Source organism: Arctopsyche grandis, chromosome 7 (genome assembly GCF_051622035.1).
Source record: "Arctopsyche grandis isolate Sample6627 chromosome 7, ASM5162203v2, whole genome shotgun sequence".
NCBI classification, from domain to species: domain Eukaryota; kingdom Metazoa; phylum Arthropoda; class Insecta; order Trichoptera; family Hydropsychidae; genus Arctopsyche; species Arctopsyche grandis.
In genome coordinates, this window is record NC_135361.1 from 21405909 (window position 1) to 21425592 (window position 19684).

General features: G+C 33.7%; 3 protein-coding genes across 3 annotated transcripts in view; 2 read left to right on the forward strand and 1 right to left on the reverse strand.

Moving 5' to 3' along the window:
- Window positions 1-1312: 1312 nt before the first annotated feature.
- On the forward strand, window positions 1313-4540 carry LOC143914362 (uncharacterized). The gene is made up of 6 exons (XM_077434554.1): window positions 1313-1524; window positions 2858-3362; window positions 3449-3720; window positions 3791-4005; window positions 4084-4195; window positions 4284-4540. Exons 1-6 carry the CDS (start codon window positions 1444-1446, stop codon window positions 4398-4400), a joined length of 1302 nt encoding a protein of 433 aa, XP_077290680.1. The 5' UTR covers window positions 1313-1443; the 3' UTR covers window positions 4401-4540.
- Window positions 4541-6190: 1650 nt separating this feature from the next.
- Window positions 6191-7377, forward strand: LOC143914585 (cyclin-dependent kinases regulatory subunit-like). The gene is made up of 2 exons (XM_077434851.1): window positions 6191-6404; window positions 6657-7377. Exons 1-2 carry the CDS (start codon window positions 6346-6348, stop codon window positions 6871-6873), a joined length of 276 nt encoding a protein of 91 aa, XP_077290977.1. The 5' UTR covers window positions 6191-6345; the 3' UTR covers window positions 6874-7377.
- A 1078-nt stretch (window positions 7378-8455) lies between these two features.
- Window positions 8456-19684, reverse strand: part of Dys (Dystrophin) — a 580264-nt gene continuing 569035 nt past the window's right edge. The window contains exons 43-56 of the mRNA XM_077434849.1: window positions 14404-14651; window positions 14163-14321; window positions 12606-12742; window positions 12247-12535; window positions 11968-12176; window positions 10760-10970; window positions 10572-10683; window positions 10197-10501; window positions 9955-10128; window positions 9749-9875; window positions 9548-9676; window positions 9351-9477; window positions 8974-9087; window positions 8456-8718 (exon numbers count right to left, since the gene is read on the reverse strand). Coding sequence (XP_077290975.1) covers window positions 8618-8718; window positions 8974-9087; window positions 9351-9477; window positions 9548-9676; window positions 9749-9875; window positions 9955-10128; window positions 10197-10501; window positions 10572-10683; window positions 10760-10970; window positions 11968-12176; window positions 12247-12535; window positions 12606-12742; window positions 14163-14321; window positions 14404-14651 — 2442 coding nt within the window. The 3' untranslated portion in view covers window positions 8456-8617. The remainder of the gene's footprint in view (window positions 8719-8973; window positions 9088-9350; window positions 9478-9547; window positions 9677-9748; window positions 9876-9954; window positions 10129-10196; window positions 10502-10571; window positions 10684-10759; window positions 10971-11967; window positions 12177-12246; window positions 12536-12605; window positions 12743-14162; window positions 14322-14403; window positions 14652-19684) is intronic.

Consider the following 19684-nt stretch of genomic DNA (forward strand, 5'->3'; position numbering starts at 1 on the left):
ATATTTTGAAACAAGGATTTTTGTCTGACTTTAAAACAGGTTTTCGAATAATGATAAATAAAAATATTTGATATTAGAGTCTTGTGCTTGTCTTTTATTATTTATTCCAAAATATGTATGAATATAATATTGCTTTCCATGTCCATATTTCAAATTTCAAATTTTCAAGAGTATTTTTGTGCCAAATATAATTAAAATTATGCAATGAGTAAAGTATTACTCACTTGTACAAAAATGCAACAAACAAAATTTCCTTATTAAACCAAGTAGAGTCAATGGATTTAACCTCGTTGTTACAAAAATGAACTTGTTTGTGTGTCCTCATTATTATTTTTAAATGAGAAAAGCAATGAAAGTATTATCATCCAGAAAGAAATACTAAGTGTATTTAAAAATGTACATTTAAAAAGTCAATTAAAAGATATTTCAAAATTCTCACTTAATAAGTCATACTGATATAAATCTAGTATTACATAAATGTGATCAAGTGCATATTGCATTTAAAAATGTTTGTGGCTATTTGCAGGTACTATATCTGCGACAGGCGCAAAGCCTTCTGCGCATGCGCGTGAACTTTACAATTAATGTATGCTAGACTTGTTTAATCAATCCTTCATTATACATGAGGCAAATAAATTTCGCACGTTATTATAATAGATTTATATCATTTAGCTAGTTCGCGGCTTGTACTTGTATGTAGGTATTATACGTTGTATATGATAATAATTTTCTAACAATTAATAATATTAATTAATTTGCATTATATTTTTTACTCTACCTCACATTTTACGAGCTCGAACTAAATTTTAAGAGGTTTAAAACAAACTTTTAACAGTAAACACGCTGACAGTGACAGTTCACGCGCAAGCGCAGAAGGCTTTGCGCCTGTCGCATATATAGTACCTGCAAATAGCCAATAATTCGCAGATAAAGTACCTGCAAATAGCCAATCATTTGCAGATATAGTACCTACAAATAGCCACAACCTTTAAAAATTGCTTATTATTTCAGTCATCACATTTGTTTTTAATCTGCATACATATGTACGTACATGCATACAATCTTCATACGATATTTTATGAATAAATGATTCCAAACAGAAAGCTCGTCGGTTTCATCAGCTTGTGAAATCATATCCGAGCAAAAATTAATTTAATATCGACCGTTTATAATATGCTGGTTTACAAATTACGAGGGCGGCTTGTCATAATAGTGTAATTTCAGTTCAACTAGAGACCGCGCACCGCTATTATAGCTAAATTAGTCACTTAGTTCCCCACAGGATAAATTGTCATTGTTTCAACGTAGGGTCCACCTTGTGCCGCATGATTTAGTACCCGTCGCGGCACCAACAACTGCATACTGCATATTTGTCCATGAAATTGCTCTTCTTCGTCAATTTCTATTATGGATGTGAGGTTTTGACTTCATAACAATTATACGATGGCTTCCAAAATCTCTTTAGAATTCTTGCAAGAACTAATGAATGAAGAGAATCCAGATGTGACTCTGTCTTCTTTCCAGGTATTTAAATTTTTTAATACATACCTTCTTTTGAAAGGGTTTTAACTGCACCTATTTTGACTGTTAGTTAGAACCTTTTCAAATACATATGTACATAAAAACACATAAATTTAGCTAAGTGCATTGTTATTCTTAAGAAAAAAAATTTTAAATTCTTATTTAAATTACTTTGATAAATAAATATTTATTATGTATACTTATTAAATGAATGTATGTAAGTAATAACATTTAAAGTTACATACGAAATTATTTATCATTTAAAAAGTGCATTTATTTGAAGAGTTCATTCATTATTTCCAATTATATTCTTACAATCTTGTCTCATATACATAACTTATCATTTTTGACATGAACAATTTTTAAAATCTGCTTTAAGAGGTACAAAATTTTTAGTTTTTTAGTAAAAAATAAGTAAATTATCATTTCAGTCAGTATATGTATATATGTATGTACCTATATATACCTATACATATATAATTTCTGGCGATGATGCTTAACCCTTTGCCCGCGGCAATAAATATAGCGAACAAGCCCTGTACGCGGCACCTTTTTCGCGAATTTGGCAATCGAGTTTTCGACCTTAAATACAGATTTTAATATTTACTCAAGTAACCAGATATGTTAATTAGCACATAAAGTATTATTTTAAACAATAAAATACATAATATGTCTCGTAGTTTCGGCTTAATTGTCAAATAATCATTCTTCATACAATTGAGACGATTCGTCTCAATTGTATGAAGACGTGACATCACATAAACGAGGTTTCAGTATGGTTCCACAAAAAACTAATTTTGACTGGTATATATTCATTTTAAGCAAATTGAATAGATGGAATTCAACTCTCAGTAATATATTCAACCAATTTTGAACCTTAAAACAGTTGAAATAGGCACATATAAGCCTTAAAATCCCGTGCAAAATTCAGAAATTCTATGGAAGACAGCCGCGCTACAGACTTGTCGCCCAAAGCTTCCATAGAAGACGGCCGCGGGCAAACGGTTAACCATATCTACCATAGCATAAACACGTCATTGAATTCACTTAATCAATCATAATCATTAACTAATAAACGGAAATTACTAGATAATGGCCTTCCCAACAAGTATCTAGTTACTAGAAGAGGAAACACTAAAGTCTAGTTGCTTCCTCTACCAAACACTGAAAATATTTTGACCTTCATCAAAAGCAAGAATTGAATAATTGCAGATAAAATAGCTTCTGTTAGTTAAAATATTGACTCTTTATAAATTATCATTCAATTATAAAGCAGATTTTGATGAAATTTAAAAATAAACATGTACATATGTACATTAAATCCTAATTATTTCAGCTAGCGCCTGGTTCGGGAAGGGGAGATAATTACACAGCAATGCTATATCGAGTATACGTTGAAGGTTTCAAAATAAAACGGAACTCTGTTGAAAATGATGACAATGTCAAACAACCCTGGGAGAGGTCGATAATATATAAATGTTTACCTGATAGTATTGTCAGGAGAGAAGCATACAAGAGCGATGCTCTCTTCTGTAACGAGGTGGCATTCTACACGAAAATAAATCCAGCCCTGTTAAGCTTTCAAAGAGAATTTTTAAACGACAGCGAATCATTCAAAGCCATACCGCACTGTTATTTGGCGAGAAATGACGTGCTCATCCTTGAAGATTTGCACTGCCGAGGCTTTAGTATGGCCGATAGAAAATCAGGATTGACTACGGAACAATGTGCCGCTGTGTTGAAAGAGTTAGCTCATTTTCATGCACTCTCTTTAGCGATGAAGCAACAGAGGACTGAAGAGTTTTATGAACTTCTCAATCTACAAGACGGTATATCTGAAGGTAAAGTGAAAAAAATTGCATATATTTTTGTTCCAATGGGATGGTAAAGTTAATATTTGACAACTGGAAATTACTTACTATTTTAGGTTTGTTTGATGTTGAACATGAAGAATGGTATCGTGGGTATTACAATGTTGCGTCTAGAAATGCTTTAGCAATGGTGAAAGAAGCTTTGCCCTCGGAAGACGACAGGACAAAATATTTGAAAAAATTTGATGATTTTGTTGGTGATGGAACATTCTTCACGAAGATGGTATCGTTAGTTTCACCCAACGAGCCATTAGCAGTATTTTGTCATGGAGATTGTTGGACCAATAACATTTTGTTTAAATATTCACCGGAAGGCACAATTGACGAAGTACATATCCCATTTTATTAATCCCCAATTAATTAATCAATGGTAACAAAAACATAAATCAAATTTCTAGGTATGCTTAGTAGATTTTCAATTGGTTCGATATGGTTCTCCTGCTTTAGATTTGGCAAATTTGATTTATTGCTGTACATCGAGAGACCAACGAGCAGAGCATTTAACTGATTTATTGAAAATGTATCATGAAACATTGCATACAAGACTGATGCAACTTACAGATGAATGCCAAAGATGTTCTCAAATATATGATAAAGATACACTTTGGGAAATGTATGTTTCACTTATATAATTTCATATTTTATACACATATCTATATATTTTTTATAAAAACAATGTGTGTATTTTTAGGATTGATGAGGAATTCCATAAATGTGGTAAATTTGGTTTGGGATTGGCTCTCGATATGATTCCCATTTCAACATGCGATAGTGATCAAGCACCAGATTTATATCAAGATAAAGTAATTAGTTAAATTATGTTTACATCAGATGCATTTAAATAAATTTATTTATATAATATAATTCATCTGTGGACTTTACTTATTCCAGGATGCAGACACATCAATTGATTCGTTAGAAATAATACCAGTATGGACATCAAATGAATTGTGCCGAAGGAAGATGGCTGATCTTGTTCAAGAGCTTGTAGATAAAGGAGATCTTTGAAATGAATGTTTAATTTGATGTGTTGTTTTACATGATATATAATTATTGTCTTTTGATTGTTTGTCGACGATTATTAAATGTAGATAGAATCTTATATGTACTTGTAAAAAGTTTTATAATAAACAATAATTTTGAATATGATTTTTTTTTATATAATAAAGGTTTTGAGTGCCAACTTCAAAAAAAAAAACTGGAATATTACAAAGGCTTTGTAGTATTTTATATCCCCTTTTAATTATAAATGCTTTTGTAATTCTTAATCAGTATTGAATTGAAAAACTATTATATTGTTAAAAACGTTCGAGAGAGTTTCTTTTAATTTAACCCTAAAGTGCGCAGTGACACATATATGAATTAAGGTCTGTTCATACCTATCCAGCACGACCCGAATCCTGCAAGTATCCTGCAAGTACGGACAGTATTCTTTAGTAAATTCTATATGAACGCGCATGAATGCGTAAATGCGCATGCGCGAATGGAGTATGAATACGTCCATATAATGTACCAAAGAATACTATCCGCACTTGCAGGATACGGGTCGTGCTGGATAGGTATGAACAGACCTTAAATCCTTAAAAACGGGTCTACCTGGCGGCCCCAATTAGTTCTTAGCGAATGTTAAATGCCCGAAAAAGTCGTGGTCAGGGGCGTTATTATTGGTGGAGTCAACGAATCCCCCCTCATATCCCCCCCCCCCCCAGTACGAAAATTAATTAATTAATTCGAAAAATATTTTCCATTCTCCTAGGAGTACACGTAAAGGAAAGAGATGGATACGATAACTCAAATCGGTTATTTATCTCTTCTACTAATCTGCGATCCCGATACATTCACAACGAATTTCGAATGTTGAATGCGTAGTTTAAATACTACACATAGTATTTTTCTCGTTATCGTATCCATCTCTTTCCTTTACGTGTACTCCTAGGAGAATGGAAAATATTTTTCGAATTAATTAATTAATTTTCGAACTCGGGGGGTATGGGGGGGTGGGTATGAGGGGGGATTCGTTGACTCCACCCATGATAACCACGCTTTTTTCGGGCATTTAACATTCGCTAAGAACTAATTCGGGCTCGCTACGGCCACCCCAACCAATCATATGTTTTGTTGGTAAAATTACCGGTAAATTTAACTTTCGGCGTTCGAGTGCAACACACAATTAATTCCAATTTGAAAGCTCAATAAATTGTTATTTATAATCAAGGTGATCAAAAATTTCACAAATGAAATATAAAAACATTAAGTATATAAAATATACGAAATAACCATATAAAATATATGATTTATGAATTACACCATTTTTTAATAAAAATATTATGTGAAATGAAGAGATGATTTTTTAAACCATTTTTACCTTGTTTCTGTGCATATTCTACAATTCATTTATTATTTTCGTTCCAAAAATAAATTAAATTGCGCACTGTAGGGTACAATCAAAATATTACCAAAAAACCAAATTTATTTAAAAGTTTACCACCAGTTGAAAATAATAAAATCTTTCAAAATGAATTAAAAAACACAGGCATTCAATATTTGGGTGTAAATACTGCATGTTTAGTAGTTAAGAAGTTACTAACCAAAATATTTTGTTTTGCATAAAATCTTTCATGGGTTATCTTTGCTAAGCAAATATTTTTGTATACATATAGCAATGAGATAAAATTTAATTATTCAAATACTACCGACCAAGTAATTTAAAAAAGTTCAGGCGTGATTATGGACTATTTTTGATTCAGGAAAAATAGTTTTTATTAAAAATAATGGTCGTCATTTAAGTTGCTACGGTCATTTATGGCCGTAAAAGCATTGTATGGTGTTGATCTTTTCCCCCGTTGGTTCGGCTGTCAAACTTTGAAAGATTGTTCTGTTAGTTACTAACACTAGAGTGGAATTTTCTGTCAACAACTATTGATTATTCAACGGTAAAAGATCACCATTAAACATGCCGATAAACGACATTCAATATTCTGGCAAGTACACAGATGACCATTACGAATATAGGTGAGGTTATGTTCAACAAGTTTTCATGTTTACAATTGTACAATTTTGTACGCAAAATAAGCTTTTAAATAACACTTTATTGTAAAACGACCGTTTATATTTAGAAACACTCATTTTCAATGATTATATATGAACTATTTTTGAAAAGATGAAAATCAGTTAAACTAACTATTTCTGTGTAAAATGCTCACACATTCAGCTAAGGAGATTATTCAAAATTTGCGAAGTATAATTTTGTATTGCTTTTTCCAGACATGTCATCTTACCCTGTGATCTAGTACAGAGAGTGCCTAAGTCACATCTTATGACCGAGACTGAATGGCGAAACATCGGAGTACAGCAAAGCCCCAATTGGGTTCATTACATGATGCATTCTCCAGAGCCTCATGTTTTGTTGTTCCGAAGGCCGCTCACAAATTCCCAATCTGGTGCCATGAACAATTTTGAAAGGCAAAACGGCGATGCTTAAAACCAACCTATGAAATGTTGCTGTAGCATTATATATTTATTTAAAAAAAATTGGATGGAGAGGTTGTGATATCTTATTATGTGCTATATTTATGTCATTGACGACATTATTATGACTTACCCAGCAGCGAAACAGTTTATATAATAATAATCGTATTTTTAACTGTAATTTAACTATATTAGATATAGGAAAATTATTCTTTTAAGTAATTAATGTATTACTTTTCATAGTTTTATATGGTTAACATAATTTGTAAGCTATTAACTAATAATTTAGAATAATGAAAGTGCCTTAAAGAACTGATTAGTCAATTATTTATTTTTCAAAAGCAATTGGATCTGTTTGAAAATAATGATTTTATTTTATGATAAATATTAAATTGTTACCATTTATATACAATATACATAGTATCAAAGTTTGAATTGTGTATTTTTTTTACTATCACATACATATGTGTATAATTTGTGAAAATGGTATAAAGAAAAAAAAAACACTTTTCTAATGACTTCAGTATTTTATTATTTCATAATCAATACATTATGTATATGTTGCGTAAAAACAATATGATGAGTGATTATCTTTCATGTACTTTATTTTTGGTGATATAAATCGATATTTTGTATATACAAATACGATAACAATGTAATATACCTTTTATTCGGCAACTTAACACAGCTCAACCAAGCATAGATATGTATGTATTATTTACTGATGAGTTCCTCTAACTTTTTTAAATTTCGTTTTGCTTTGACGAATAATGTCTATCATAGTTTTAACTAATGAAGGATATGACTTTACCAGTATACTTTTTAGACGAGATATGCCTATCGATATGGATTATTATTTTTAAAAATGATATGAGATGAAACGCTAATATGTATTTTTATGTATAACAGTTTGGTATTCCTGCGGTAAAAGTTTTTAGCATGCATCTAGAGACAAATCGATGTTGTTGTGATATGCAAATTGTTAAACAATTGGTCGATGATAGTGATTATATCTTTCTTAATTTTTAAAAACCACTGAGTTAATGTAAAGCGTCGTTACAACACGCCGACTTTGGCATTCATTATTCTATAAATTTATGATTGGTCATTTTAATTTGTATGAATCGTATAAAAAGTGTTAGTAAAATGATCGCCATCCACGACAACGATAACATGTTAATGATCGATAAATAGAACTACTAATAATATTACAAAGTAAACATTTTTTTTTCCCTCCAATAATACTATAGCAGCTGTTCAACATTGTCTTTTGAAATCTACTAGAGAAAACAGGTCATTACTTAACAATAGTACAACTATTTTCCTAATGACGAGACTGATAAATCATGCAGACTGAGTCAATTGTATCAGTTAATATATTAATATATAAAAGTTTATTAATAAATGACTTACAATTAATAAGTTATGTATATAATAATATAAGAATGTAAAATAACTTCGTATAATTTCAACCGTCGTTACGTTCATTCATTTCGTAACTGAATAACTATCCCCATTTTTGGCGAGTTTAAAGTAAATACGTATGGGTACAGTAAAAAAAGGGACATATAAAATTTTATATAAATTTAATTTTTCGCAGCTTTTTTTTTCCAGCTCTGATAAGTATCTTCGGTACAAGCGCAACGAGATAGTTTTGTCATAATTGAGTTAAATGCGAAGTTTCCTTCGAAGGTTAATATAAATGCTTTTTTTATTTATTATATCGTTATATAGTGACGAGCACCAATAAGAAGAATCTATTTGTGAATAGATTTGCCATTGGTGTAGTGTGGTGGCACACTGCTTCCCTCATCAGTCATGACCGTTACCAATTCTTCAACTGTTCTGCTTAAATCATCTGTAAAAGGAAAAGATTTATTAAAAAATTATATATGTATATAAATTGAATCAAAAGATATAAGTATTACAAACGAAGTTGAACCCATGTTTTCGATATAATCAATAAATTACCTTAAGGTATCCGTCCTGTAGCTGATTGTTGAAACAAATTACAGAACAATTTATTAACTTAATGATAATTTGTTAGATGATAGTTTAAGCATGGAGTTGTGAATGTTTAAATAGAATACTTAATAGATGCATGCAATTGTACCTGCGCAGTGCATTAGAGCGCCGACTGATGTCGGTTGCAGTGATTGCGGTGGATGAGGAGGAGGCGGAGGCCTCTCCAGTGAGCTTTCGCGTCCCTGTTCTGACCATCGACCATCTACAAAATAACCCATCCCGGTTCAAATATTAATACAGTGCCCATCACCGCGTGTGCGTTAGTTCAAAATAAAATTTTGACATGATTGATTCCTTATATTATACACAGTTGAATGAGAATACTACATAATTCCAAAGGCAGTGAAGAAAATAGTGATGATTGTTTTGATATCGTATTGTAGAATAGAATTATTCCATCACCAAATAATTATATAATAGTACGCTTATTCGGTAGGTTTTAAATCGATTTAATTGAATACTGACTTGTGACTGAGTCATGGTACACTCCATTATGCATTTTTGCCGGGGAGTCCGTAGCTAACTGGGAGGCAGTTACTGCCCTCGTCTGAAGGGTTCCGGTGCGAGCTGGCGAAGCACTTTGACCTGGTTGCTGCAAATTCAATAACAAATTATATACCTGTAATACACAGTTGAAGATTAAGATTGTCACGAACACAAACCTCGTCTAGCAGCTGACGTAGTCGCTGCAGTTGAGCTTCTAATTGTCGGTTGTGATCTTCTAAAATTTGCATACGAGCTTCCAATCTTCCCTTGTGCTGTCGTAATAGACGAGCTTCAGCCATCATGTCCTTTAAAAATAATAAATAAAATAAGAAAAAAAACAATTAAAAGAATATTTCATATTGAATAGCGATTCATACTTGATCAGGGGCATGATTTCTGTTTTCGTTATTGTTATGTTGTTCTTCAGGAGTGGAACCTGGTGTTGATTTAGCTCTAAGTCGTTCGTATTCGGCTTGCAAATTCGCATTTTCTTCTTCAAGTTCCCTATAACGTCCAAAATGTTCGTTTTAATATTAATTTATCAATCAAAATCAATTCAATATGAACATGTATAGAGTCAAACCTAATCATGGCTTCCAATTCCTCCCTCTGTTCCTGATGGATGATTGTCATAACCTGTCCGGGACTTCGTGGTGGTTCGTTATCATTATTTCCACCGACTCCTGAAGATGAACCGTTGAGAGATTGGCAGTAAGCGGCTATCAATTGATGCTCGTCGTCACTGTAATCGTTTTTACTACAATTAATCATAATAATAGTTGAATCATTAGCGCAAAATCGATTTTTAGCTACACGTGAACGTACCTATCGGGTGTTGAGTTAGTTCGTTGCCTTTCGCCTAGTTCGACTTGTGCAAGTCTGGAAGCATACATCTCTAGACGAGTGTGCATATCGTCACTTGAGGTTGCCGGAGCGTGAGTTGGATGAGGATGTGTGGCACGAGCTGGATGATGATGAGGCGACGGTGCCGGCGATTCAAGAGCGTCTCCCTCCAACACGGTTTGCACTGGTAGATAGCCAACTCGAGGATGCTTTTTGAAGTAGCGGGCAGACTTAAACTTGTTGCGGAGAGCTCGGGTGAAATCGCGCACATCTTCACCGGATGTTGTCTGATGAAATATACATAAAATATAGTAAATATATACAGAATTTATAACTGTTTAGGATTTGCCAACTTACAGCAGTACAATATTCTTGCATGGGATGGGTAAGCTTATGGTTCTTAGCTTTGCGACCGTTGAAGAAGCATTTTTGACACATGTCGAAATTGAAACATTTCAAACAGCGGTACCTGTAAATATTAAGTATAAATATTAGATTATTTATTACACAGCATTTTATTTATTTTTTTATTTAAAAAAAATTACCTAAAACCAACGATGGGATATTCTTTGCATATGTTGCATTTAGCTTGATGCTTGGCATGCTCTGCAGCTGCAAGACGATGCAAGACTGGAAGCCAAACCATGGATTGTGGCTCTCGTTGTAACCAATGCAAAAAGTGAACAGCTTCAATAGCAGCAGGCTGTCCATCACCATTGCGCTCCAATGTCTTATCTCCGTCCTTATCTTTGGAATCTGAATAAAAGATTCAAAAAACTGTGTTACAAATAAATCACCTATGTATGTATATGTATATAAAGTTCAATATTTATTTATTTATTGTTCACTATGAACATCCACAATTTTCAATTTGGATTTAAATTTACAAAAAATTTATATATTATCTCTAAGCACTTTAACGTAGACAACAATTTCTTCTTAAAAAGATATATTACATATTTTGTAATAATAAATAAATAATAGGCGTCGGAAAGATTTCTAATATTAGATTTGTGCACAACACGACATTAATGGCTAGCAATGAAGATGAAATGGCGGAACTACTTCGTAGAATAGAAATAGAGAGTAAGCACCTGGGTCTAAAGATAAACAAAAATAAAACAAAAATCCTCTTCATTAACAGATTCAAGTCTCTCATAAAGTCCAATGCTTCAAAGGCCTATGAGGAAGTCAACGATTTTATCTACCCAGGTGCCTTGATCTCAAGAGAAGGAGGATGCCAATCAGAAATCCGTAAAATAATAGGAATGGTGAAAACGGCGATGATCAATTTGACAAAGATATGGAAAAACCAATGAGAAGAACGAAAATATGTCTGGTGTGATCTTTGGTGATCCTCATTGCAATGTATGGAGTCGACACGTGGGTGCTTAAAAAGAGAGAATGGAACATGTTAGAAATGTGGTGTTGGAGGTGGATGCTGCGCATTCCATTCCACACGAACATCTCCATCCTCAAAGAGCTAGCAGTTTCAGATAGACTTCCTACATGTTGTGGAGAGTCTTTCTAAGCATTATTTTTAGTAGTCACCGGAACACTATAGGGAAGGCGAGCAAGAGGTTGGTCTCCCATAAGATGGTCAGACGAAATTAAACAACTGACAGGATTTTCTCTAAATGCTGCTTTCTACTTTGAACAGGACCGGGAGGTGTGGATAATCATATTATAGCAGATGATATCAATGACCAAGATGTTCAGCATTGAGCAAACAAGGAAGATTAATGAATATTACCTTTTCCACGTTCTAGTGTAGCGGTCTTTTCTCTGGCAGTGGATGAAGCCTTTTCAAAGCATGATCTAACTGACGGTTCAATGTTTGAGCCACCGAATGCAGCAACCTCTCCGAGTTGTCTCGGCACTTGGATGCAATCGTGGAGCAATAGGCCGAGCTTACGTTGGTCGGCCATGCATGATGGATCGGCGATAAGTCGGAACAAATACCTACAATAGAATACCAATCAATAAAAAACGATCAAATATCGAATTATAATGTAGATGAATGAATTTTAACCTGTATTTTTCCTCCAGATGTCCCTTGCACAATAGGACAAGTCCTACTTTGAAGCTCAAAACTCGAATTTGACCGGTGCGTTGGCTGTCGTACACATTCAACAGCCAATTGATGGCGAGGTCCAAACATAAGGGTACATTGACGAGACTAGGGTTTTCAGCTGCAATTACTTCATACAACGACGTAAGAACAGTGATCATATCAGGAATGTCTATTAGTTTATCGTTCTGAGCTCGTAGGCCGTGAGTGTCAAAGGCTTCCAAAGCGGATGGCAGCTGTAGCATATGCACTGAAAGAATTATAAATGAATTAGCATATATCAAATAAAGTTTAAGTGCGTCGTAAAATGAGGCGCTTACTGCAAAGGGCTTTTTGTACTGTGCGCAACTTCATAGCAGTACGGTACGCTGAGAATCGCACTTCGTTCAAATCGGCGAGCGAGTTCATCAATTCAATCATTTTAGGATGATCCCAATGAGTTGTTTCCAATTCATGACTGTAAACAAATAACAGTTATACATATAATATATTGAATCACAAGCAAAATAATAAAAATATTATTAATATCAAATTTACAATCTTAAAAAATTGATCAAAAATTTTTTTATCAATAATAAAAATTCTTGCTATCAATATTAATCTACAAATTCAACTTCTTAAAATAATTAAACTTAATCATAAGGTGTAATATAATGTGTATAAAAATATAAGGTGTGTAAAAATATAACGTAAAATTAAAAATAACATTTCATTCACTCTTTTATTCAAAGGTGTGTGTCATCAAATGGGTATTTAATTTTCGCAAGGCATTCCAATCATACTCTAAAAACTTAAAACTTAAATCCGAATAAAATATATATAGAGATTTCTTCTTTAATAAAAGGGTGGCCAAAGTGGAATAGTTTACCCAATCAATTAATTAATTACTTCAAATAACCTAACCCTTTTCAAAAATAATCTTGTCAATTATCTCAAGTGTTTTATTTTCTTGTTTTTAATTTTTACTTATTTTTTGTTTAAAAGTTTTGCTGATTCTTCTTGCTATTGTTTTAGTATTTTACATATTTTTTCACTTCTAATTGCATTGTTTTTTTTTTTTGTAAACAGGGACTATCTCCTTGGGTCTATCATAAGGTGACCATTCGTACTGGTTTTGCCAGTACAGTTTTGGTTTTTTGGATATTTGTCTTGGCAGAATCCTCGGATGGGCCTGTTTATAAATATTAAAATAGATTTTTTTTTTAATTTTATTAATGTGCATCCATGATTTTCTGTTCATTAACGTATTTAAAAAATCAAGCATTTAGAAATATTCTTTTGAAAAAATGTACTGGTTTTGTCACATAACCTAAAAACATATAAAATTTGTCTATCGGCTTTGCCACCTTCCCAAGTATTTTAAAATAAATAAAATAGTCTTAGTGTCAACAATAGTTTCAATGTGACAGGATGAAAATATACAGATACATTAATACACACATTTTTAAAACCATGGATACGAGATCAATTAGATTCTGATTACAACCCAGTCAAAATCTTGAGATAAAATTTTCTCATGATCATAATATGTATGTACTTTATCTAATCGTATATAGATAATGTAGGTAATTATATGAGATAAAATTAACTGTTTTAATTGTTCGACTATGTGACCTGTGAGGTTAACTAGGGGTGGCGAGCAGGCGTTTCTGATAGCCAGCTGTCATCGCATCGATCTGAGAGTCGATCCCGATGATTTCGTTAATGATAAAACTCCTCAAACGTTATGCTTACTTTTAATTCGAGCTAGCTCCTGTATGTCGGTAAAATATCAAATCGGAAGAGTGAACGTGGTTCAAATATTGTGCCATGTACATATGTATATATACATTCAGTGAATCTAATAAAAAGCTTGTAATAATCAAAAGTACACTAACTTGATATAGTAAGGCACTTTGTTGGGGGTAACGGCTCGCTCCCAAGGCGGTTCCACGGAGCCAGCCAAGAAACCTTGACTAGCAGCAGCACCCCCGTCCTTGCCAAATTCTTCCAATTGCTTAATCCTCTCCTCGGTAGCGATTTGAAGCACTTTCGTCCTGAAAAATGCAGACCGAAACATAAGATTACACACATACATATGTACAGTTTTTTTTTATAGATTCACTTCATTTCACAAACCTAGCTGTGAGGTCATCGAGAGCAAGTAGCAAATGATTTGCAATGGGTACACGAGCCCTCTGAAGTGCTGTAACCTGTTGAGGTAGATCACGAAGAGTTCCTGCTGGAGCAGGACGAGCACGCAAGCCTGCTGCTTGAGCACGAGCCTCGCGTGCATCACCCGGTGGTGTCCAACGTGCACGTGCAGCTTCCAAAGCGATCACACGTGCCGATGCTTCTTCAACACCCTGTTGGAAAACGCGCACCTTCTGAAAAATAAATAATACAAATCATAAGCAAAATTGAATTTGGTCATATATGCATATATCGTTTTTGGTGTGGGAGCGTTGAACGTTACGTTAAAAGCTTCGCCGAAAAGTCAAACAAGGGTGAAATTTACGTGTGGTGATTGCTAAAAAGTCACATAGAGAGAGAGAGGGAGAGAGGAAGAGGTATGAAAAAACGTGGTATTTTATAATGTGGCCACACGATAAACTCTGACATATTTTATAAATGGACGCCCCGTTTAAACGGCCGAAAAATTACAGCACTTTACGACTTGAAAATAATGTAACGCGAGCGCAATAAAAAAGGGTTAGACTTCACATGTAGCCTACGTAATGCAGGATGCCCTGGCAAATATATTTATGAGAATTGAAATATTAACATTTCATATACGTGTTCCATTAATTTTTATTTTATTTCACTGCAAATATGTACATACATACATATATAGGTCATTTATGCATAAAAATAATTTTCCTCAGAGAGAAATGTCACTAAATAACAGATGGATATCAATATATGTATGTGTAACAGTCCAAGTGTACCTTTCGTTAGTTATGTATGTAATTCGTTCAATCTGACTAGTTATAGTGTACACAACAAAACAAATTGATAAACGAACTACATATGTAGTTTGTTCATACATAAACAATTAGAAATAAAAGTATTATCAATCGTTTGTCCCATCATGTGTATATTTACATACATATGTGTGCTTATCCTGGGTTCCAATATTTTTAAAATGGACGGAAATGGGAATTGTATCAACGTTGTAATACGGTTTCCGTAGGATTTCTTTTTCGCATACTTGGCGTATTGACACATAAAAGCTTCATGCGACACCTGGTAAGTCTATTTGAAGATAGCTTTTGACTGTTAGCATTTTACGAAAACCAACAGTTCGTGTATGAACAAACCACGTTCATGAACGAACTGGTTTAAATACTTGGACTGTAACATATTTTATTTTAATTATTATACATATAATATTGCGAATTGTTTTACCTACTCTAGTTACTCAAATATCATTTGTGATAAGAATTATTTAGTAATTCAAAGATCATTTGTGATTTCCTTTGAGAAGGAAAATGTTCATTTAGGCGTTTTTAATTTCTATAGATATAATGAAGCGTTTTTATGATTTAAAACAGAAAAGACAAGTAGCTTAACGCCGTATAAATGAATTGAAGAAAATGTTTAAATATCTATTCAATAGGGAAAGGTAAAAGCCTGACCATGCCGTTGAAAAGCCTCAAATGTTTGTACGCCAAATTTGCGATAGCGTAAAATTACAAGGCGAGATTGCTAGGAAAAGTCTATTATCCATTTTGCGCTTTGCTTGGTATTTCATCACAGAAATTTCCTCAGGACTTGCGGATAAAACATCGTCGTACGCCAAAGTTATTCTCCAAGATGTCTGTGACGGTTGCATAAACTTGAAATGCGGCAATAAAGCGAGTTAAAGTTAAAAGTTCGCAACGCCGAAGACAACCTTAAAGTGCTCTGGCGTCATATTGTATCGCTCGGTTTTCCCAGGGGATGCCAGAGGCGGCCCGCGGTCAAGATCCGGCCCTGGCTATGATTTATCGTCGACCACACAGCCCCTTTCCCACACCACCTAACTAGTAATCATTTATCCAGTTATCACCAAGAGATAAGGCCGACAAGGAGACAAAATTGGTCGGTGTGTAGATTAAAATACCATTAATTAATTCAAAACTATATACGTATGTATAAAATGTATTGAAAATTGAATCGCAATCGAGATACTTCACATTAAAGCATTAGAATATAAGCATTTTATATTTTACACTCTCATTTCGGCCAAATGTGCGCGGGAATGAGGACTTAACGATGATGAGTTCGATTTTGAGAGGAAAACAGTCGGAATTTTCCCGAGGGCGTTCGTTCGAATTGAACACCTGTCCGTCGGCGTCGTAGGGAAAATCACTTTTTGATGAAAGAATTTTCAATTTGGGGAGGAAAACGATTCGGTTTGCTAGCGAATTGTGGCGACGAATAGATTAGTTATCTCTAAATCTCAAATATTCAAATATCGGAATGGAAAATGAGACATTTCCGAAAACAATCCATTACAGCTATTTTAATATCATTGACAAAACCGAAGCCACAATATATAAAATCAGCTTTAACTTTAAATAATACTCGGTTAAATTTCAATTAAAAAAATCACGTTTCAGCAATAACGTCATCCAATATCCGTAACAAAGGTTGTTCAATGAATCCTGCAGTTACAAAAACCAATATATTTGGTATGGGTATAAATATTTAGGGGTTTTGGTCCGAGCTTCATTCAGAGTTAGCAAACCGACGGATCAAAAACAATAAAATGCATCTACCACTAGTGCTGTGTTTTTCACTCCAATCTTGAAAGCCTATCTACACGTCCACGCTACGATACCCATGTACCCGCATTTCAAGAAAGTTATTGACCTTATTAGTCACCAGATTTGTAAAATTAAGTTGGGCTTATGTGGTAATATTTTGAGCTTTTTATAAATCTACTTTATGAATCGGAGGAAATATGCGTCATACTGCGGCAGGATTTCTAATGAATACCCTACCCCATTCTGGTGTTCCTCAAGGTTCCAATCTAGGTCCCCTACTTTTATATAGTGACACCCCGGAGTATATCTGTGATGTCACTATAGCTTAACTGTAGTAGTATGTACATTGTAGAATGTGTTTAGAATTTGTGCAAGTTGAGCCATAGATGTTTCTTTGGGGTAACCTGTAATGGCCTATGGTCAAATTTTTAACTAACCTATGGTCAAATTTTTGTAATTAACATTATAAAACAATAGCGTTATCTATGGACAAACAGGTACAATCAACAATCAACAAATTCGACATGCGATGAATTTGCGAAAAACTGAACGGGGGAGGATGCCGATTTTATTGGATCCATATCAAAAATAAAGCTAAATAAAACTACAAATTCTAGCAGGTCTAATCAGCAGCATATATGAATCGAATAATTAATCGATTCTAGCAAGGATTTGAAGCCATGACCTTTCTACTGGTAAAAAATAGCATAAGGAGTGAACTACGCTGTGGCTTTATAACACAAGTGGTAATCCAAGATTCATAATCCTACACTTAAAACCTAAGAACGTGATTCATTTTGACTTGGATTTATCTTTTATCAAACATATTCCATTACAAGTCTAGAAAGGTCAATAAAAACAACATCGAAGTTATTCAAAGCTCTCATACAGAAACGAGCTAGATTATATGCACAATAGTAAAGATTTAAGTGTAACCAGTTTTCCTAAGATTTACACAGCAAATGCATAGAGGAAAGGGTAGAAAATAGCAAAGCAAACTTCCTATGGACTAAATCGTCACAATGTGCGATACTAAAGTGTAATTTATGTACGGTATTTCATAGCGACCGCCTGGTGCGCTACATTGTTACATGATTTGTACAACACTCCACTCTACAATACATACATATTCGAATAAAAGTAGAAACTATTGTATTGAAAAACGATTTGTTTTTCATCCAATTTTCACTAGCTACATTCAACTTCAGAACGGAGAATTTGTATGCACGTGCGATGCGACATATGTATCTAAAATGTGGTTCTATTCTGTTAACCCTTTACTGCCGATGACGATTCATGTAGTAGACGGATTTTGACTGAGATGCGAGCATTTAAGACAGCTCTACCGACGTTTTCGATCATTTATCGTGACATTTGACACAGGCGCGTGCACCGGAATATACAATTCAGGGGTCATTGCCTGGGAAATGCCTTGGGCGGAACAATAGTCACAAAATGCATGTGCGTTCACAGCACCCACTAACAAGCTGCATTTATGCATCACTAGCGTGATTTGTAGACTATTTTTGAATGAAATACTTTGTAGAGTAACTGTGCATGCCGTGGCATCTGTTATAGACAGCTTTAAAACCATGTATTCTCAGCTAGACTTTGATCTACATACTACAGGAATGAATATATGAGACAGTAAATCAGTATTCGTCAACACAGTCGGTGAAAGCATATCATACAAATCAGGACATTGAAAACATGCTGTCAACTTGGATGCTACATACATATGAAAAAATTATGAAAAATAGGGTATTCCTTTCAGGAATCAAACGGTTTCCATATGAAGCTGTATTTGTAAAAACTATAAAAGTTGATATAACATCATCAAATTTGCCGTCTGATGTAATTAAACATTAATACACTGAAAAATAAATATATAAAAAAATACATATGTATGTTGGAGGTAGAAGAAGAAGACGCAACATTAAAAGCATCAGAAGTTAATGTCAAGTATTCGGAATATGAATTCCGTAAAACGCCAGTGAAAGTATACTGATACTGTTAGTATGAAATCACTGCAATATAAAGACAATAAGTGACACAAGTAAAGTTTAGGATTTGACGACTCACTACAATGGTGTAAAGTTTAGGATTTGATGACTCACTACAATGGTGTATAGTCAGAATGATTGTTGCTTTAATGTCATCATTTAGTCATTGAATTTTACTCACATTCAATGAATAAAATGAAGTGAAATTCAATTTAAACACTTTAATTATTGTATACTACTTCTATAAGGCGCATTTGAGTCTTGTACTAAAATATATAATTGCTATCATTTGATGGAGTAAATACCATTAGATGCTATTAAAAACTTAAGTAATTATAATACCTAGAAAAAATAGTCTAATTCCTTACGAATCGGTCTAATTCCTTACTTAGTTTTATTATATTTTAATTAGTTTTCAATCGTATTCAAATAGTAGATAGGATGATATTCGCCAATTTGATGAGGAACCATTTCAACAATGAAATCATATCAATTGGCAAATTCTAAGAAATGATCAACTTGGAGTAAAAAATATCCAAGTCTTAGCAGCACTGCAGAAATACCAGGGCTCAACCCGGTCAGTCAACCCTGGGCTTGAACCCGGGAGCCTCCCGATGGTTAGCATCAACGCAATCACCAAGCTATACTGCTGGAAATATATATACA

Bases quoted from the DNA above. Each gene is read 5' to 3' on its own strand.
- LOC143914362 (XM_077434554.1), top strand. From the start codon at position 1,444: ATGGCTTCCAAAATCTCTTTAGAATTCTTGCAAGAACTAATGAATGAA. The intron at 3,363-3,448 runs GTAAAGTGAAAA...TTACTATTTTAG, and splicing joins ACAAGACGGTATATCTGAAG to GTTTGTTTGATGTTGAACAT. The intron at 3,721-3,790 runs GTACATATCCCA...TCAAATTTCTAG, and splicing joins CGGAAGGCACAATTGACGAA to GTATGCTTAGTAGATTTTCA.
- LOC143914585 (XM_077434851.1), top strand. From the start codon at position 6,346: ATGCCGATAAACGACATTCAATATTCTGGCAAGTACACAGATGACCAT. The intron at 6,405-6,656 runs GTGAGGTTATGT...TGCTTTTTCCAG, and splicing joins GATGACCATTACGAATATAG to ACATGTCATCTTACCCTGTG.